The sequence below is a fragment of the Sinocyclocheilus anshuiensis genome, unplaced genomic scaffold (assembly GCF_001515605.1).
Source record: "Sinocyclocheilus anshuiensis isolate Anshui unplaced genomic scaffold, SAMN03320099.WGS_v1.1 scaffold335, whole genome shotgun sequence".
NCBI lineage: Eukaryota > Metazoa > Chordata > Actinopteri > Cypriniformes > Cyprinidae > Sinocyclocheilus > Sinocyclocheilus anshuiensis.
Genome location: NW_015548239.1, coordinates 853,280 through 871,816, shown reverse-complemented (window position 1 = coordinate 871,816; position 18,537 = coordinate 853,280). Strand labels below are relative to the sequence as shown.

The following is an 18,537-nucleotide window of genomic DNA, read 5'->3' as shown; positions in this document are numbered from 1 at the left end:
TTTTTACTATTTAAAATAACTGTTTTCTATTTAAATATATTTTAAAATGTAATTTATTCCTGTGATTTCAAAGTTAAATTTTTAACATCCTTACTACAGTCAGATGATCCTTCAGAAATCATTCTAAAATTCTGATTTGAAAAAAAAAAATCATTAAAAAATTATTATTATTATGATGTTGAAAACAGCTGAGTAGTGTATAATGTTACAAAGCTTTTCATTTAAGATAAATGCTGATCTTTGGATCTTTCTATTCATCAAAGAATCCTGAAAAAATTTACTCAGCTGTTTTAAATATTGATAATAATAATAATTTAAAAAGGTTTCTTGATCAGCAAATCAGCAAGATTTCTGAAGGATCATGTGACACTGAAGACTGGAGTAATAATGCTGAAAATTCAGCTTTGATCACAGCAATAAATTACATTTTAAAATATATTCACATAGAAAACAGTTATTTTAAATAGTAAAATTATTTCACAACATTACTGCTTTTGCTGTATTTTGATGCAGGCTTGGTGAACATAAGAGACTTCTTTAAAAACATAAAAAATCTTACTGTTCAAAAACTTTTGACTGGTAGGTTTTATATATATATATATATAAAAAATTGTAACATATTCCACTTAAGAAGATTTGAAATTGAAATTGTGTTAAATATTAAGATTTGTATTCAAAGAATATACAGTATGAATTAAGCTTAATTTTCTTACCACACTGGAAAAATGGTCTTGTAAACCATAAATCCAACAAAACTGACATGAGGTTCATACTTTCCTGGAAAACATTATTAAAAAAAATTAAGAAATCTTTTGGCTTGAAAACATCCCACTTTTTATTTTAAGACTGTGGTTAAGGGATTGATTAAATAAAACATTTCATAATCTGTAAGTATTCGTGAGTTTTTCGGTCCTTTAAATATTTCTTGCTTAGTGATTTAGAAAACTTTTTTATGCCAATTTAAGTTTGTTTAACATGGCCATACTTGAACTTTAGAGTAAACAAATCTATACAAAATCACAGAAAATGCAGCGAGTTTCTACTTTATCCCTGAAGCACATTTTCATAAACAGGATACTGCTCATGCACTACTCATGCACACTCAAATCAATGTCAAGATCATGAACATTTAGCAAGTCTTAACAAAAGAGAAGGAGTATTCAGTGTAGATAGTGAGCTGCTTACGTGCCGGTGCTTCAGCCCAGCAAACCTAATCAGAACTATTTTTAAATAAACAGAAAATTAACTTCCATATGGTTGAAAGTCAAATGAAACTTAAGCATATGCACATTGCAAAAGATGGGTGTCACTTTTGAAAAAAAATAAAATAAAGCTGCATCTGCATCTAAAGGAAGATATTTTTTGACTCTTAGAAGTGAGAATAATCTGTTGTTATATTATAGTGTAACAGTCTGTACAGGTCAGTTCTCCCTGTAGAATCATATGACAGATTCCAACACAAAGGCGTTTAATAAAGAAAGAAAACGAGTGAATGTTCCATTCTCATTCTTTGTGAAATATCCACAATGACACATCCTCTCTCTCTTATTCTTTCTCCCTCTCTCTCACTCTCCCCCTCTATTCAAAGACATGTAATTGCATCATTTTTCAGGACTTTGGCCCTGTCTGGGAGGTAGATTCACCCTATTCATCAAACTAATCGAGGCAGGAGTGATTTGAAAATACAGGCTTTGATCATAGTGTCCTCTTCTTTTTTCCCATCAATCTCCAGCATGCATGTAAACACACATAATAAACTTCATCTAGCATTGAAGGGTGTTATTTACAATGCACAATGCTAATGACTGAGCCTTTAAGGTTGTTTAGTAACTTCCCATTTAGATGACACTTTCCATCTGAAATGATTTACAGTAATTGAAGGGACTAAGTGGCGACCTCATGGGGAAAGCGGGCTCAGTATGTCTCTAGTTTTAGGGTCCTTCATAATACTGAACCTATTACAGTGTAGATACTTACAGTAGCTGTTAGGAGTGGTGTGAGATTTTTGATGTTATAAACCGAGTTACAGGCTATTCACACAAGACGTGTTGTGGGCTATATAAAAAAACTAAATGCATTATGTCTTATATGGGGGAAAAAATCTTGTTTTTTAAATGTTGAACTATTATGTTTAAATGTTTAATATAAACAGTATATATATATATAATTTCATTTTATTTATTTATTTATATATATTATATATCGTTTTTAATGTTTAGTTACTTATTTCCTCAAATTTTGTTTCGACATTTTTTTTTAAATCTTAATATATTTGTATTACCCAAAATAATATACAAATGTTAAAGATTGTATTTCGAGATTATGAATGTATTTTCTTGTGTATTTTGGCATTTAGAGATTTAAACAAAATATATTCCGTTTAAAAAAATATTCCTCAAGCTACGCAACACATAGCATATTTAAAATATATTTTTGCTCTAAAGAAAATATCTATTTTCAGTCGAAGTTGTCTGTGTAATGCATATGGACCAACAAAGGCCCCAACCTTTATGTGTTCTGTTTGAGAAGACTTGAATGAGTCGGTCTTATTTAATAGGCATTTTAAAAGCTCAAATTGCAATTATGAAACATTATGCAGTCTCAGGCTGTGGTTTAGAGGGTGTTTATTGATTGAGAAACAGGTGATTTAATTAGTTTTCACAGCAGGTGAACAGAGAGCCGTACGCTCAGAATCACTAGAGCTTGTGTTCAATCCACGAGAGAGTGAATGGGCAAGTTGTTGTGTTTCATTGCTAATATTTAGCTTTAAGTGTCCTATTGTATAGCAATCATAAATATGTCACAATATGTCATAAAGGAATATATAAATGTCTTTTTATTTTGTAAAAAAAAAAAACTTAAACTTCAGCTTTCATGTGGACAAACTGCAAAATAACATTTTTAAGGTCGAAACCGAAATGTTTCAAAATAGTCTTTTAAAGAATAAATGAGAGATCTGATATTTACAGAACTGTTAGCTTGACATTCAGTATGCATTTCTAACTGATGTGAAGCATTTGCATGAATATGTATCCCACTCACTGGGAGATTTTTGAGTCTTTGTCAGAGTGTCTTGCAGTTACAATAATAAAGTGCTTTCTTTATTCACCACGACAGCTAGTTCCAATTTTTCAAACCACAAATTGGTCAGTCAAGAGTATCTTTATAAGCAATTTTTAAAACCACTGTTTTTATTCTCGTCTCTGAAGTCTGATATTACCTCCAGACCAAGGAGATAGAGAAAGCCAGTGAAATTATACAGAGAACTATCCCACCTCTACAAATTAGCTTTATGCACCCACTGTCTATTTAGATTTTGCAATGGCACTCGGAAGTGTTGAGTTCACACTCTACTTTGTGCATTTTAATGTCTTATTCAGAACTTACAGCCAGTAAAAGTTTCCTGGTGAGCAAAGATCATTTGAGAAAAATTATGATGTGGATACTCTGTTCTACATTGTCTTACTGTTGGGAAAACATGATTTTACACTTCAAACTGATTGAGTTTAGTGTATTTCTCACTGTGAGTATTAATATGTGATTTGAGTAAAATAAATTCTAATTATTATTTAATAAGCAAAAAGTATGTGTTGCCATGGTCATTAGTACCTGTACCCTAAGGAGACTGATAAACAAATTCATTTTCTTAAGCATTGCAATAGGTATAAATACAACTATTGCAACTTATTGCAACATAGAAGTTCTGTGCAGCCTAAAGTTTTCCACTATTTGAACTTTCTTAGTGCTGTCTATGTAAAGCAATGATTGAAACGGTTATGATAACATTTTTAAAAAGAGTTAATGGTTCTAATCAACCACGCTTATTCTGATATTTATCTTCTGAATATCTATTTTTTCATTCTATTCTAATAATGAAAGATGTGATTACTGATATCAACTAGATAATACAGACTAGGGTGTTTATGTATAATTTTGAGCAGGCAGCCAGTGGGGCCGTCATAAAGGGCCCTTTGCTAATGATATAGTTTCATTCTCAAGTCTGACCCTTGGTGGGTCTAGCAGAGAGTGGCTTGAATTCTTGCTTGCCTTTTTTGCCTGTAAGAATATAGCAGTTCTCTCATGTTCTGATATATGATGAGCACTGGCAAACTTGACAACCTAATGACTAGCCAGTGTATAAAATACATAATGGAGATCTACGTGGGATGCATTTTTAGTTTCACTCCTGCGAGATTCTGGCCCGCTCCCACAAAAAAAAAAGAAAAAAAGAAAATAAATTAACTTGCAGGCTTTCGCACACAGTTTTCACATTTTTGTCACAGAAAAGGCCACAGGTACACTCTTAGGAAGAAAAGTGCTTTCATTGAGGCCATATCTTTTCAAAAGGTACTTTTGTACTTTGTTTACCCCTAAAACGTGCATAAAGTATTAGTATCTAAACATCTTTGTGATACTATTATAGTTTTTATTGATATTTTGAGTCTTGAGTTTTTTAATTATTTTTATATTTTCCATTTTCATTTTATTTTAAGGTTTTTTTGTGTTGTCTTTTAGTTTATCTGGTAACACTTTACTTGAAGGGGTGTGCATAAGACTGACATGGCACCTTCATAATCATGACATGACACATGTCATGAATATGAAGGAGGTTTTATGCATGTTTATGACAACTGTCATTAAGTGTCATTTGCTCAGTTATGTCATTTTTAATACAAATATGACATTATTTGACCTAACCCTAACCTAACCCTACCCTTACCCCTAACCATAGTCCATAACAAAGACATCTCAAACAATGTCATCTTTGCATTAAAAATTACATAACTGAGCGAATGACACTTAATGACAGTTGTCATAAACATGCATAAAAAAACCTTCATATTCATGACATGTGTCATGTCATGATTATGTAGGTGTCATGTCATGATTATGAAGGTGTCATGTCAGTCTTATGCACACCCCTTCAAGTAAAGTGTAACCGTTTATCTTGATGTACTAAAGCTACTAAAACTAAACCTGTTATAAAAATTAATTGAATTAATAATTAAAAATTAATAATAATTTAATATATTTTTTAGTTGTTTTTTTAAGTTATATTTATGGGCTTTTTGATGCAGTAGGACAGTAGAGAGCTGAAAGGAAAGCATTAGATGGAGAGAGGGGATCGGGATCGGCAATGTATTTTATGTTTTAGTTTCAGTTTTAGTTAATTACTTTTACCCTGGTTTACATATTAGTACCTAAATGGTACACATTAGTACTTTATGAAAAAGGTAGCACCCCAGTGACAGCATTTGTACCTTTTTTCTGAGACGTCTATGCATATTTTCAATTCTTCTCCAATAAGATTCTGTCTCGCGTCGGTGCAATAGGCTTTTTTCTCCAATCCCCCTCATACACATTGCTTCAGTCCTCACCTTCTGTAATTTGTCACAGCAGGCAAAAGGAAGCTGCTTTCCCTCGCTGCCTCCCACATTCGAAAAACATTGAGAAGATCCAACCCTGCACCTGTAAACCGTTTATTTTTGTTGCTCAATAGATATATACCACTATACCATACAAACATAAAATACATGTGAATATCTTTTATTTTATTTTATATTTAGCTATGTGTGCATTTATAGGCACGTGTATCATGAACACTGGCATGTTAATTTGTGGGTGGGCACAGAATCAGTTGTTTTAATCATATTAGTCTTCACATAATACACACACACACACACACACACACACACACACACACACACACACTCTCTCTCTAAATGTTAAGTGCTGTCTCACCTTTTTTAAAGTTTGAGAGCTGGTGACCTCTTAAGGGGAAACTCCTCCATCTGTGTAAGGATGTGGGTTTAATTTACAGTTATTCTTGTACATTATCAGGTGTTCCGTTTTATTGCTTGAGTGCTGCTGTAATGTAGGCTGTTTTTTTAAACACTTTCCCTTGAGTATCCAACAGCTGTGAACTGACTTATGTCTGAGTAATCATTCTGCCTTTATTGCCTGGTCATGTACACTAGTAATTTGAGTTTTCAGAGTTGATCAAAACACACCATAAACTCATATGTTTATATGCAATTCTCTCAGCTTGGGCTGACAGTTGGAGACGGGGCTTGAGAGTTGAACTCCGAGCATGAGGTTTTTGACTGCAGGTAGTCCTGCTGTACAGGATCTGTCAGCAGCTCAGACGCATGTTTACAAAACAAGTCTTTTGTGTCTGTTTTCTCCCTGTAAATCTTTGCAGCCTTGAAAAGGGATTTGATCATGCGGCATACAAAAAGTCAACATGAAGTCAAAATCAAAATCTTCTTAAGCCTCTTTTGGTCTCGGTCACTATGTCTTTTTACTTTTCTACTTTTCAACAACCAGTTTCTATTCTGATTTGAAATTTGCATTTCTCCTAATAGATGGACACAATAGTGCACTTTTTCTGTTGTTAAATATCCTGTTTCTTCAAAATGCATTTTATTATAGAAATAAAATGGGTTGCAATTGTTATTTTATGTTGACTTACCATGTAGATTTCCTTTTTTTTAAATGGACATTCTTTGTGTTCTGTGAGTAAACGTCTTTTTATTTTATTTGTTTACTATTTTTTTTCTTTAGCTCAGGGATTGTCAACCAGCGGGCCAGGACCCATTAGGGGACCTCAGGATGAAATATATATATATTTCATTTTAATGCAGTGAATTCAAAATTGTTAAATAATTTATTTAAATGCTTAAAAAATAAAATAAAATAAACACCCCAGTGACAGCATTTGTACCTATTTTCTGAGAGTATAGAGGTCTATGCATATTTCCAGTTCCTCTCCCATAAGATTCTGTCTCGCTCCAGTGCCATAGGCTTTTTTTTTACAATCCCCCTCACACACATTTCTTCAGTCCTCACCTTGTTTCATTTGTCACAGCAGAAAAATATAAAAAACTACATAAAATATTTTCTCTTTTAACAACTATTGTTTCTTGGGACCTTTGAAAAATGTGTTGTACAGTGGGTGGCCTTCTGGACAAAAAGGTTGAGAACCACTGCTTTAGATAAGGCTTGGTTTAGAGTCCAGGTCCCTGAGAGCACAACACACTGTCCTCTGTACGACTGTGTGACAACAGATGTCTGTTTACTAATTTAAAGCTTGTCTTATCAAAAGTTTATCACTTTTTATTACAACTTTTATATTGTTTTGTGTTGATAAGCCTGGAATACACAGTCCAGTATGACAAAATCAGATGGTTAATGACATTACAAAAGGATGAAAATGTACTTTGTTTTGCAGTTTTGAAATTTTTTCCCATTTAACACAGGATCTGTAATATATAATGGAGGTTGAGAGTTTGTGTGCGATAAAATATCCAATCAAGGCCTTTGTAGTAGAAGAATGCATTGTATTGCGTATGCTAGATTCATGGGTCTACCTAGCGTCTGACATAGGTTGAGTATCCAGTATCTTATACATGTTCATGCATGCAAATGCTGATATCCAGGGGCAAAAAAGAAACCAAACATATCAACACATGACAGGGTAGTTTAATAAATAAAGGAATAGATTTTATTTTCCTTACTGTTCCCTGATGATGTCTGTTTTTGTTTGTGAAGCACTGAATACATTGATCTCACATTTTAATTCATGTGATAGATGAATAATAAGCCCGATTTAATGCTCATTTTCAGTCACATGAATACCTGTTGCTTCCTTGAGCAGAGCAGCCTCTGTCTAAAGCCTTCCATCTTAAATTAAACACTCTCTCTGAGAGACAAGCCTGGATCAGAGTTACCATAGCAACGGGTTATCTGACTTAACAAGGTCCAGCATAGAATTAGACAGAGCTGAAACATCATTGTGAATGTGAGTACCATAAGATAGAAGGAGAGAGTAGGGATGAGTCAGAGTGTCAAAGTTAAGTGTAAAAGTACTTTAAATAGATATGCTTATTTGGATGGTTTCAGATCATTTCATTAATTAATTTCATTAATAGTTATTCTGAAAAGTGCTGTTCAAGTAAACTTGTTTCTTCTTCTTTCAGGATTACACATGTAAGATTATTCTAGTAATGGGTAGAAAAAAAAATTACATTACCATTCAAAAATGTGGGGTTGGTAAGATTTCCTTTTTAATCAAAAATACAGTACAAACAGCAATATTGTGAAATATTACTATTTACAATAACTGTTTTCTGTGTAATTTATTCCTGTGATGGCAAAGCCAAAGTATGTAAAAAATTTATTTTGGCTTCAGTACAGTATCAAAATAAAAGCAATTTATGTAATTTTGTGTAATGTCATGCTTTTTGTGTAAAAAAATTTAAATGGGTCTAGATTGTACAATAAATATAAATATATACCTTTCAATGTACTCTAAATATAAAATGACTATATATCAGCATTTTTATTTTCAAAAGGGGGTCTCTTTTAAGGAGGTGACATGTTTGGAGGTGATATTTGGCAGCAGAAAGGTCCTGAAAGGAATAGTTTACCTAGAAATTAAAACTCTTGTCATCATTTACTCTCATTTTGATCCCTTCTGTATACATGAAAGAAGATATTTAGACTTTTTTGTATCAATGCAATTCAAGTCAGTGAGGTTGTTTGGATGCCACTGACATTTATTGTATGGACAAAACAGTAGAAAGATTATTCCAAATATCTTCTACTGTGTTCCACTAGTCGATGTGTAGTTTTGAAATGTAGTTTTGCACATCCCTAGGGGAGAATTGATTGACAAAATGAGTTGTCCTGTAGTTTTTCATAATGGTCTAGAGTTTATGCATGACTCATTTGCAGTGGATCCCTGTCTGTTTTGCTGTTGTTTATGCTGTTGAGGATTGACAGCAGTCAGTAGGTGTTTGATTCAAGAGTCTGAACTCAATCCTGGACCATCAAAGACATCCTGCTCTCCCACAAGTGTCAGGGAATCAATTCTCATTGGCTTTCAGCTGATTCTTTGTTGCACATATTGATGGTCAGACAGACAGAGAGAGAGAGAGAGAGAGAGAGCATGTTTATTACTGTTCAGAAGAGATAATTCATACAGTTAGAGTGTGTGACAGACTTCAAACAGTACAGAACAGAATTATGGATGAGGGTAGATCCCAAAGGTATAACAGTGAGATGCCCAGACAGACTGTTTATAACCTATTTAGTGCTTTACCACTGCGCCCAGTTCAATTGACTTGATCAAACCATTTAACAGTCTTTCTTTATTACTTCCATTCCCACATTTCAAGCATAAAAGGGCTGTTTCCATCTCTCTCATCTCTCCTCCCATCTCTCCTCCACCTGCTTAAACAGCTCTTGACAGTGCTGCACGGGTGGCGGTATCATTTCTCTGCAGATTTCTGTTTATTTGTTTTCTCTGGCAGTGATATTTCATGCGATGACACAGGGTACCCGCTTGCAGTTCCTCCTTTCATTGACTCTTTCTTCCCTGAGGAATAAAAAACACATTATTCAAATGTTTGCCTTTAATGGAGCACCCTGTAGTCATTAAAAAGAGAAGCAAATTAGACAGTGTTCTTATTTTAATTCTATTGTGTAAATTTAGAGTATCTTCATGTTTTGTTTATTGCCTGGTTTAATTTAAAAGTGAAACTGTGGCTATTAGCATGGAAAGCAATTTACTTGGTCTGTCAGTAATGGAAAAGCCTAGCCGCACTTTCTCAGCGTTTGTCTCCAAGGATTATTGGTGGTTTGCCAGTAAACTTTGCTTTTGTCAGAAAGCTGTCATGTGTATGAAATGCATGTAGATACATAAACAAATCCACAGGGTGGTATGTGTGAGCAGGCAACACAGGAAGTCGTTCCTATTCAAGTGTTGTTGAGAAACCTAACGAATATTGACACTCATTTTGTTTTGTTTTGTTTGTTACCATGCATCTCTGAGGCGAACATGACCGGTGCAAGCATTCCCTCTGGCCGAAAATTGGCAAATGCACTTTTGTGAGTAGCGCATATTGATTTTATTTCAGTTGCGCAATCTTTGGCGGGCATTATTCTGAAGACAAATAGGGGAATGCATTCACCTTGCACTCGCAGCAATAAAGAAGACATGTGTTTGTACCTATGTGCGTTTCTCTCCATCCTCCTGGCTCTGCCAGTAAACCAATGAAGGGGCCAATCAGAACTCACTATAGCTCCCCGTTGACCAATCACTGAGAGTTTCAATGTGTGGAGCAATATTTCATCCCAAATAATACTGTGTCCCATCCCTAGCGCTATAGTTTCACCTCATACACAGGTTTTTGTCTGGTTTTGCGGGGTGGGAAATAATGAAAAAATTCCTCTCTGAGGAAAAGTTGCTCTCTGATGATATTATCTGCCGTCCCTGGATTATATTTGATCAGGCCATAAGCCTTCTTTTGAGAGGAACCATGTTTCAAGCGAAGCTTCTTTCTCCTTTGTAAGGCTGTTGACCCTGAGTGAATGTGAGTTTAGACATCAAATTTTCATAAGACCTTTTCCTCCTCAAATTGACCATGAGATTTTCCTGTCTGGAAAACCACAGGTTTTGAAATTTTCCTTATGCCTTTTTGAATCTACAGATGAGAAAGTGAGAACTCAGCATTAGCTCAGCATCTTTCAAGGGCACAGCCTTTTTCACGAGCTGTTTATTTCTCAACTTCAACAAATTAATTATGAAAAAGCAGAGGGAAAACATCGCCCGTGCAACTGACATGTTTAGGTTTGTTTTTGTCCTTTTTAGTGTTGTTCAGATTTTTACCACCACACAATATTTGCTCTTTCTTACAAGCTGCAGCAGTAAGAAAACCAAGGCAAAGAAAAACAAAGGTGAAATCAATGCAGAACCGAAGAAACAGGCAGGTTATGTGATGAGGAGAATCAGGAGAGAAACACTGCAGATAGAAGGCTGGATTTCATTTCAAAGTGTACATCCAACTGATACATTTATTCCTTTATGCTTCTTCTGCCAGTAAGAATTGAATTATGGAGGTGTTTTGAAATGTTTTGTTATTGCCATCTGAGAGCAATATATATACGTGCTTCCACTCACCAAGAACATATTTATTTTTTTCCTTTGCCAAAGGTATTTTATTCACACACACATCCACATTTTGATGGACAGCTGAAATCCCAGCTTAGTTGTCATCAGCCCATCGTTTGGCAGCTTTGCCCACCTTTGCAATGGACACTATTATTGAGGCAAACAGGTACGGAGGACAGGCCGTAGCAATCCTGGGAGTGCATGTAACATGAATGAAAACAACTGTGCAGAGTTTACAGAAAGACATACATTGGAAAAACTTGTGAATTTGCAACAGAATTGGGCATTATAGTCTTTTTATTGTTGCATTTATGCATTTGGAAGATGCATAGATGCATTTTATCAATCCTGGAGATCAAACCCATGACCTTGGCAACACTATGCTAAGAGCAACATGATTTGTTAAATGATTATGGGGCACAGAAAAGGCTAGGTGTTTTTCTTTATCAAGGCCATGTATCGATCCGTTAGCATTTCTTAACATCTTACAAGGACCTCATGTATGATACATGTGTGATGAAATGATAGAAAGAAAACAAATGGGGTTTTTACTGAAAATCACTGCTTAGAAAGTGCTGCTGCTTGTCTTGTTCAAGGTTTACCACAGCTGGAGACGGGACATTGCAATCAGTGCTCAAAAGAAATGCAACTGCTTTCAACCAACAATTTCACTTATATATAGTCAGATAATGGTCACAATTTATCAGTCTTATAAAGACTTCTGGGATGGGCTAGGATCTGTGTGCTCAATAAGATTACTCCTGAAGTAGTTTTCTCATTTCTTGTTGTCAGGAAGTCTGTATTACCAAAAAGTGAGAATTTGTTAAATGCTGTAGCCTGTCCAATTGATTTTAGTTTCAAGACAACAGTAATAATTTTGGAATAGATTAATACTATTAATATTAATGAGTACTTATGGTAATATTCTTGCTCATATAGTGTTATTGATGAATTTCAGACATTTTGAATAGTTGATAGTTTCTCTAAATTTTGAATGAAATTGAATGCAAAGACATCAAATAAATAACAACTGTATTGTTTATGTAGATTTTAACAGTTACATGTGAATTCACTTCAGCAATCAGATACACTCCAAGCCAATTTGCTGAAAGAAGTTCTAGAATTGTGAAGTTTTTGTGAAATCAGCTTGAAATGGAACAGCACAGTAGTATAGCAAAAGGGGTTATCTAGTACAGTGGTTCCCAACCCTGGTCCTGGAGGCACCCCAACACTGCACATTTTGCATGTCTCCTTTCTCTGACACACCAATTTTAGGTCTTGAATTCTCTACTAATGAGCTGATGACCTGAATCAGGTGTGTTTGATTAAGGAGACATGCAATACGTGCAGTGTTGGGGTGCCTCCAGGACCAGGGTTGGGAACCACTGACCTAGTACACTAGCAGTTAGTCTTAATTATCATTCCTTAAGTGGTGCTGTCTCTAATTTTGTAGAACAGTAATGTTATTTTTGTTTGTCTACATGTTGCTTAATAAAGCTCAATGTAACCACATGTAAACCTGCTTTTTCTAATCTTTGCCTCACATTTTTAATTAATTTACCATTGAAGTTGGATCATCTGCTACTGTATGTTCTCTCTTTGATTCATGATATAAAGTTATGGTGGTGAAGGAAGCGATCCCAGTTTCTGCTTAATAATGTCACAGTTTTTGCAGTGGAAGATGTCAGTACAAAAAGGCATAAAATTCTTTGAAGGTTGAGAAGAAGAATGAAGGGATCAAAAGCTGTCTTCTTCATGAAATCAGAAGTTTCAGTTGAATAAGTCAGCGAGGTTCACTTTTCTTCCTTGTCATTGTGGAACAGGATTGCATTCATGGAGACTCTTATTAATCTGATCTATTGCAACAAGAGTGAAAGAGTCGCCTTGTAACATACTGCAGAAAACAAGGGAATTTGGTTATGACTTTGGGGATTACCCTGCACTACCAACATATAAATTCATAATATGATGTTATGGTCTGGGTTTGACTGGTTGCACAACAGGAAGCATAGATTGAAAAGCAAGTGGTTTTTACAGATGCTCCAGTGCACTTGCTCTTTCCAGCATGGTGCAAGACTGTGATTCATTCCCTTGGACTGTGGACTGTGGTGCATGTGCAGTGCTGAGCATCCGAGTGCTATTCAATAGAAGAATTTGGATCAATATTTGTTCAAGTTGATGTAAAGAACCACCAAGACACTCTCCATTGTTTTGAAGCATGCATGCAAGCGGCATTCCAACCTCCAGCTGTTTTTTAATCTTTTCCAGCATCCGATGTGTACTCTGAAATGCAGCCTGAGCAGGAAAATTACTTTTTTTTTTTTTGCATTTCATCTATCTGTGCCTGACATAAAAATACACTCCCACTATCTCTTTCTGTATTTCTCTATATACACCTATATTGAACCCAGACAGGATGTTTGATAAGGAACGTTTTTGATCAGTCTCCTGCATTGTGGTCTTATCGCTTTATTACTGCCTGCGGTTAGTCCGATATATACTCCCTAAACTTGAAAGCCAGTCTGTCCATCTGCAGGTGTTCCACTGTAACCACTGTCAAGATTCACAACCAGATATCCAACAATTGCTATTCCATTTCATTGACAGGTGGTGATTTCATTGCATTTCTACCCACGGGACTGCATTTCTGAGGAATTCTTTACTATGTACTGTCGCTGTAACCTAAAGGGATCGTTCACCCAAAAATTAAAATTCTATCATAATTTACTCACCCACATGTGAGTAAAGAGAACTTTTTTCTTCTATGGAACATAAAAGATATTTTGAAAAAAATTCTCAGTGTTTTTTGTCCATCCAGTAGACGTCAATGGGAACCAAAACAGTTAGGGTTACCAAAATTCTTCAGAATAACCTCTTTTGTTTTCTACAGAAGAAAGAAATATAGGTCGAGTAAATAATGACAGAATTGAAATTGTCGGATGAACAATCCTTTTAAGATTGCGCCATTCCATGTGTGTGTGATGTAAATAGTTTCCACCGACCCCAGTTGTGCAGCGCTCTGTTCTCGATTTTGGTATCAAAGATGCAAGAATTGTAACTCTGACAGATGCCCTATACGAGTCTTTAGCTGGTGCACTATGTTCATCATTCTGGAGCTCATACAGCGCAGAATCTGTTTGATAGTGCTTTAATTAGATGCTTAAAATGCCCACATATTACTTCTGATAACAATGATTATTAAAATGTATTATTAACATATATTTTCATATTATTATTATTATTATTATTATTATTATTATTACATATATTAATTGTTTTTTAATAATAATAATAATAATGTAAAACATGTATACTTTTGCTTTACTATTGTTATTATTATTACTACTGTGTGTGTATTATAGCAATATTACTTTCAAACCATTAGTTTGAAGATTCAAAACATTAAAAGCAAAGTTTTCTTTTTACATTGGTACAAGAAGCAGAAATTCTCATTTTTGAAGTGCACAAATTGTCTTCTGAAAAGTTGAAAATCAGCACATACAGCAACGTTTCTTTGAATGTTTCACAAAAGTACTTTTTAAAAAGAGTATCCTTAGCTCTCTATGCGGCATAATTGAGCTTATAATTTTTGTATGCAGTATAAATTTGGTTATTTTCATCACAGTAATTTTTCTGCATTATTTTGTCTTTTTGTTTTCTGCAGGCAGTGGAAACGAATCTAGCATCCAAAGATAGTCACTGGGTGTATGCCAATGAGGTAAGCACATATTCATAAGTAGTTTCATTACTCATTCTTATCTGTTTCAGAAAAGAGGGATCGACCTTGAAACTGTCAGCAGTCAGATCGTGAAAACAGCCCAAATTCAGTCTGCTGTCGTCATATCCAATTTCAACTTGCAGTGTTTGATATGTGGCACATCTCTCATTCAGTATGTAATATGCTGTCACCATGCTACAGCAAAGCTGACAGTGGATTATTGCACTGGTACAACTCTGAGGCACAGTTTTGCTCTCCTTATTTCTCTCTCTCCCTCACTCTGTTGACTGAGAACTGGATGTGGAAGCAAGACCAAATGAGAGTCTGGCCCTACAAGAACCAGTGTGAGCTGAGCATAGAAATCTAGCCCAATAAGAACTGAGTGCAGTACTCAATAAGACAGAGAGCATGGCTGTGGGCTGAATGGCATAAAAACTCTGTGATTCTGTTTGATGTGTTGACACCAACAGAAATTTCAACACAATAAGACAAAAAAAAGCATCAGACAATGTCTTTATATGCACAGAGAGAGAGAGAAAGAGAACTTTGCTTTTACTTTGCTTTTCTGGGACTACCTGATAATATGACAAAGTCATACTCGAGTTTAAAATCTTACAGCACACTACAAGCTTATCCAAAAACACTTTGTCTATCTCTCTGTATCCATCTACACTACATGGCCAAACAAATATTATTTCAGAACCATTCACACGGTGAAAGAGGCATCCCTCACCTGCTATAAGAACTTTCACTCTTCTCAGTAAAAGCTACCATAGAATTTGGATGCAGGTATTTGATCCCATTCGGACACATCTAAAAAAAATGCCAGTACCAAAATGATATGAGTGTCAGAGGTGCACTCTTTAATACAACAAAATTGGATGGGAACTAAAGGCTGTAATACAAAACATGACTTTTGAAATCTGAAGAGATTTTAAAACACTGGGCATCATACAGTACACTTACCAACTTCATTTATGAAGGTCAGTGAGTCAAAAGCTCATTTATAACTCATGCGTTGTTTCTTAGAAAATAGAGACACTATTTAGGCCTGCTGTAGTGCAGAATTACATTTCTAAATTTATTTTTTTTCTAAATTAATACTTTTTTTCAGCAAGGATGTATTAAATTAGTCAAAAGTGACAGTAAAAACATTTGCAGTGTTTAAAAAGATTCTATATAAAAAATGTTCTTTTTAACTTTCTTAAAATAATTTAATTTTTTTGATAAATGCATTGTTGGTGAGCATAAGAAACTCAAAAGAGAACACTAAGACAGCAGTATTAAATCAGAACAAGTTGAGGAAACATACTCATAAGGAAAATAAATACATAAATAGACTAAATAATGATTTATACTGCATCAACTTTGTAATAGTCACAGAGGAAAAACTGGCCATCATACACAAAATGACTGAGGATCACATACTATCAGACTTTAAAGTTGTTCCAATCACTACAAACTCAAGCTGAAACGTGCACCTTATTGCTAGGAGACGAATGACAAATAAAAACAATGTGTATTCTAAAATCAGCTGGAAATATCAAACATGTTTGATATCCTCTGACTGGATGGAATCGTAGTCTGAAGGGAAAAAATCGGAGTTTGTGACCATCACACACTACGCGATTTTCTATGAAACCTGTCAACTCAAATCTACAGACTGGCTCTGACTTTCTGCAACTAGCTTCGACTTATCCAAACTGTAAATCGGGAGAAAATCGGGGCAAAAATCGTATAGTGTATTCCAGCCTTAAGAGTGTTAAAAAGGTCAAAAATGCACCATACAAGCATAATAAAATTAGTCCATAGGACTTATTATTTATTTCTGTCTTCTGAACTGATAGTTGGTGTATGAGAACACTAAGTCGTCATTCAGTCAAAATATTGCTTTAAAAAAAAGCTTAGATATTCTGCTAAACATCTCATTTTGTGTTCCACTGAAACAAGAAAGCCATACAGGTTTGGAGTGACATGAGGGTGACCAAATTATTAATTTTTGGTTTAATTTTTGTAAATTGGCTGCAGGTATATGTGTTTGTCAACATTACATTCAAGATTACATTCCTTTTATGCACTTTCTTGGAACAGGAATAGAAAAACCTGTTATTCAGAAAGAGATGCCCACATCTTGGATATGAGGCCATGTAGTGCATCTCTCTCTCTCTCTCTCTCTTCCTTCTAGTATATAACCCTGTGTCATACTGACTAAACTTGCTTAAGGCATATGAGACATTAAGTCATAGGATCTGCCCACTTATTCCATAAAGAGCATTCAAAACAAGCTGTCATGCTCCACTTCAAACAGTCCCCTCTTCAAGATTGGAAAAAATATTTTTAAAAATGTTTAATTTTGCACTTCTCATAAAATTCACTGTAATGATGTACAGTATGTGTACTCATAATATAGTTACTAGAAACGGAATGTAAATGTTCTAACATGTATGTAAATTACATACCGCTCTTTTACTGTAGTGGTTTTGTTTTTTTAATATGTGTCTCTAATCCTAATCCTATTTTTGGCTCTTCTCGTTTCATATTTGCTTATTTGCATAATATAGTCAATTTTCAGTGTGATCAAATTAAAGCAGTCGTATTCAACCTAGAAACGGTAAAAGAGAGAAACTCACGCTGCATTACCTCGAGACAGGAAAGGTTTAGATTTAGGTTCAGATTGCTGTGATGCTTCTGTTTAACCCTTATTCTTAATTGAAGTAATTTGCTTGTGCCTCGACACAGTCGATATGAAGGTCACTACAACACCTATGAACACAAATTAAGCCTCTGCAGTTTTCATCCATCAAAGTCATGGTAGAATGTCTAGTATAGTTCATTCATTTTGAACTGGACTTTGTTTATCAGTGTTAAGAACACGAAGTCCAGTTGCAAATGAATGATTAACATAACAAGGATGCTAAATAAACAATTTTACTGGAAATAATTGAAATATCGAGAGAAGAAATATTAAATCTGTTTTCCCTGTAATGTCATCGTTTCATTAAGCCTAGGCTCTTGTACAGATGTGTCTTCAGTTATATTCAGGGGTTCTGACCTTTAATAGATGTCACAATATTCTCTTACTTTCACAAGCGCTTGAAGTTTAATTAAATGACAGATTTCATGCTGCATGTTCAGGGATTCAAACATCTGTGGTGATTTAATTACAGAGAGTGACATCAGAAGTCCTGACTCTGCTTAATATCACCTTGATCAGTTGATCGGTAAAAAGTTTTATAGTCATGAATAAATTAATAATTAATACCTTCACCAGGGATGTGTATCAGAGATCAGTTACATGGTGGGCTGGCCTGTTTTGATTTAATGTGTTTGGAGGTTGCTTATGAACTCCAAGCATTCCAAACTGTGAGTCATCTCAGCACTGTTATCTCAGCATATTCTCCTACAACCTTATTTTTTATTTTTGTTATTTTGTTTTATTTATTTATTTATTTATTGTCCAAATGGCGCCAACTGTTAGACTGCTGCCAAGATTATAGAAAGATATTTTTTAAGATCAAAGTCATTATAAGGAGTGAATGTACTTCATTTATAAACGTCAATGAGTCAAAAGCTAATTTATAACTCAAGCGTTGTTTCTTAGAAAATAGAGACACTATTTAGGCCTGCTGTAGTGCATAGTTACATTTCTAAATGTAATACTTTTTTTCTAAATTAATACTTTTTTTCAGCAAGGATGTATTAAATTGGTCAAAAGTGACAGTAAAGACATTTACAGTGCTTAACTTGTTAATCTACTTGTTGTTCTTTTTGTTTGTGTGTGTGTGTGTGTGTGTGTGTGTGTGTGTGTGTGTGCGTGTGTGTGCGTTTTTGTGACAAATGAGGACATAAATTTGTATAATGACAA

The 18,537-nt window shown here is 34.7% G+C and overlaps 1 protein-coding gene across 3 annotated transcripts in view; it reads left to right on the top strand.

Moving 5' to 3' along the window:
- Nucleotides 1–18,537, top strand: part of LOC107654854 (glutamate receptor ionotropic, delta-1-like) — a 281,413-nt gene that overhangs the window by 212,734 nt on the left and 50,142 nt on the right. For all 3 annotated transcript variants that reach the window (XM_016442136.1, XM_016442137.1, XM_016442138.1), the window contains one exon: nt 14,619–14,672. In XM_016442136.1, coding sequence (XP_016297622.1) covers nt 14,619–14,672 — 54 coding nt within the window. The remainder of the gene's footprint in view (nt 1–14,618; nt 14,673–18,537) is intronic.